This window comes from Geospiza fortis, unplaced genomic scaffold (genome assembly GCF_000277835.1).
Source record: "Geospiza fortis unplaced genomic scaffold, GeoFor_1.0 C13126378, whole genome shotgun sequence".
NCBI lineage: Eukaryota > Metazoa > Chordata > Aves > Passeriformes > Thraupidae > Geospiza > Geospiza fortis.
In genome coordinates, this window is record NW_005069485.1 from 1 (window position 1) to 528 (window position 528).

Below are 528 nucleotides of genomic sequence, written 5' to 3' on the forward strand. Positions count from 1 at the left end.
GCTGGCTGGGGCCACCGTGCCGGGTGCTGCTGCCCTGGCACAGCTGAGGCATGGCTGGTCCCCACAGGTGGGCTGGACCTGATCGAGCAGCTTCTCCAGGACCCAAAGCTATCCCAGAACAAGGTGGCCAAGGAAGGGCTGGGGGACATGAAGCTGCTGTTTGAGTACCTGACCCTGTTTGGCATCACAGGGAAGGTGAGGAGCTGTGGGGGCAGGAGGGGGAGCTGCCCCGCTGGGCCCCGAGCGGGCGGTGACGGGGCCGCCCTTGTGCCCCGCAGATCTCCTTCGACCTGAGCCTGGCGCGGGGCCTGGACTATTACACGGGGGTGATCTTTGAGGCTGTGCTGCTGCAGCAGGACAACGAGCACCTGGAGGAGCCGCTCAGCGTTGGCAGCGTGGCCGGAGGTGGCCGCTATGACGGGCTGGTGGGCATGTTTGATGCCAAGGGCCGCAAGGTGCCCTGCGTGGGGGTCAGCATCGGCATCGAGCGCATCTTCTCCATCCTGGAACAGAGACTGGAGGTAGGTG

General features: G+C 65.7%; 1 protein-coding gene across 1 annotated transcript; it reads left to right on the forward strand.

Moving 5' to 3' along the window:
- Positions 1-67: 67 nt before the first annotated feature.
- On the forward strand, positions 68-521 carry LOC115949465 (histidine--tRNA ligase, cytoplasmic-like; the record flags this gene model as incomplete). Its single annotated transcript, XM_031065962.1, has 2 exons — positions 68-195; positions 279-521. Coding segments are annotated over 2 exons (371 nt in total), but the record flags the coding sequence as incomplete, so codon positions are not given.
- Between the last annotated feature and the right edge of the window lie 7 nt (positions 522-528).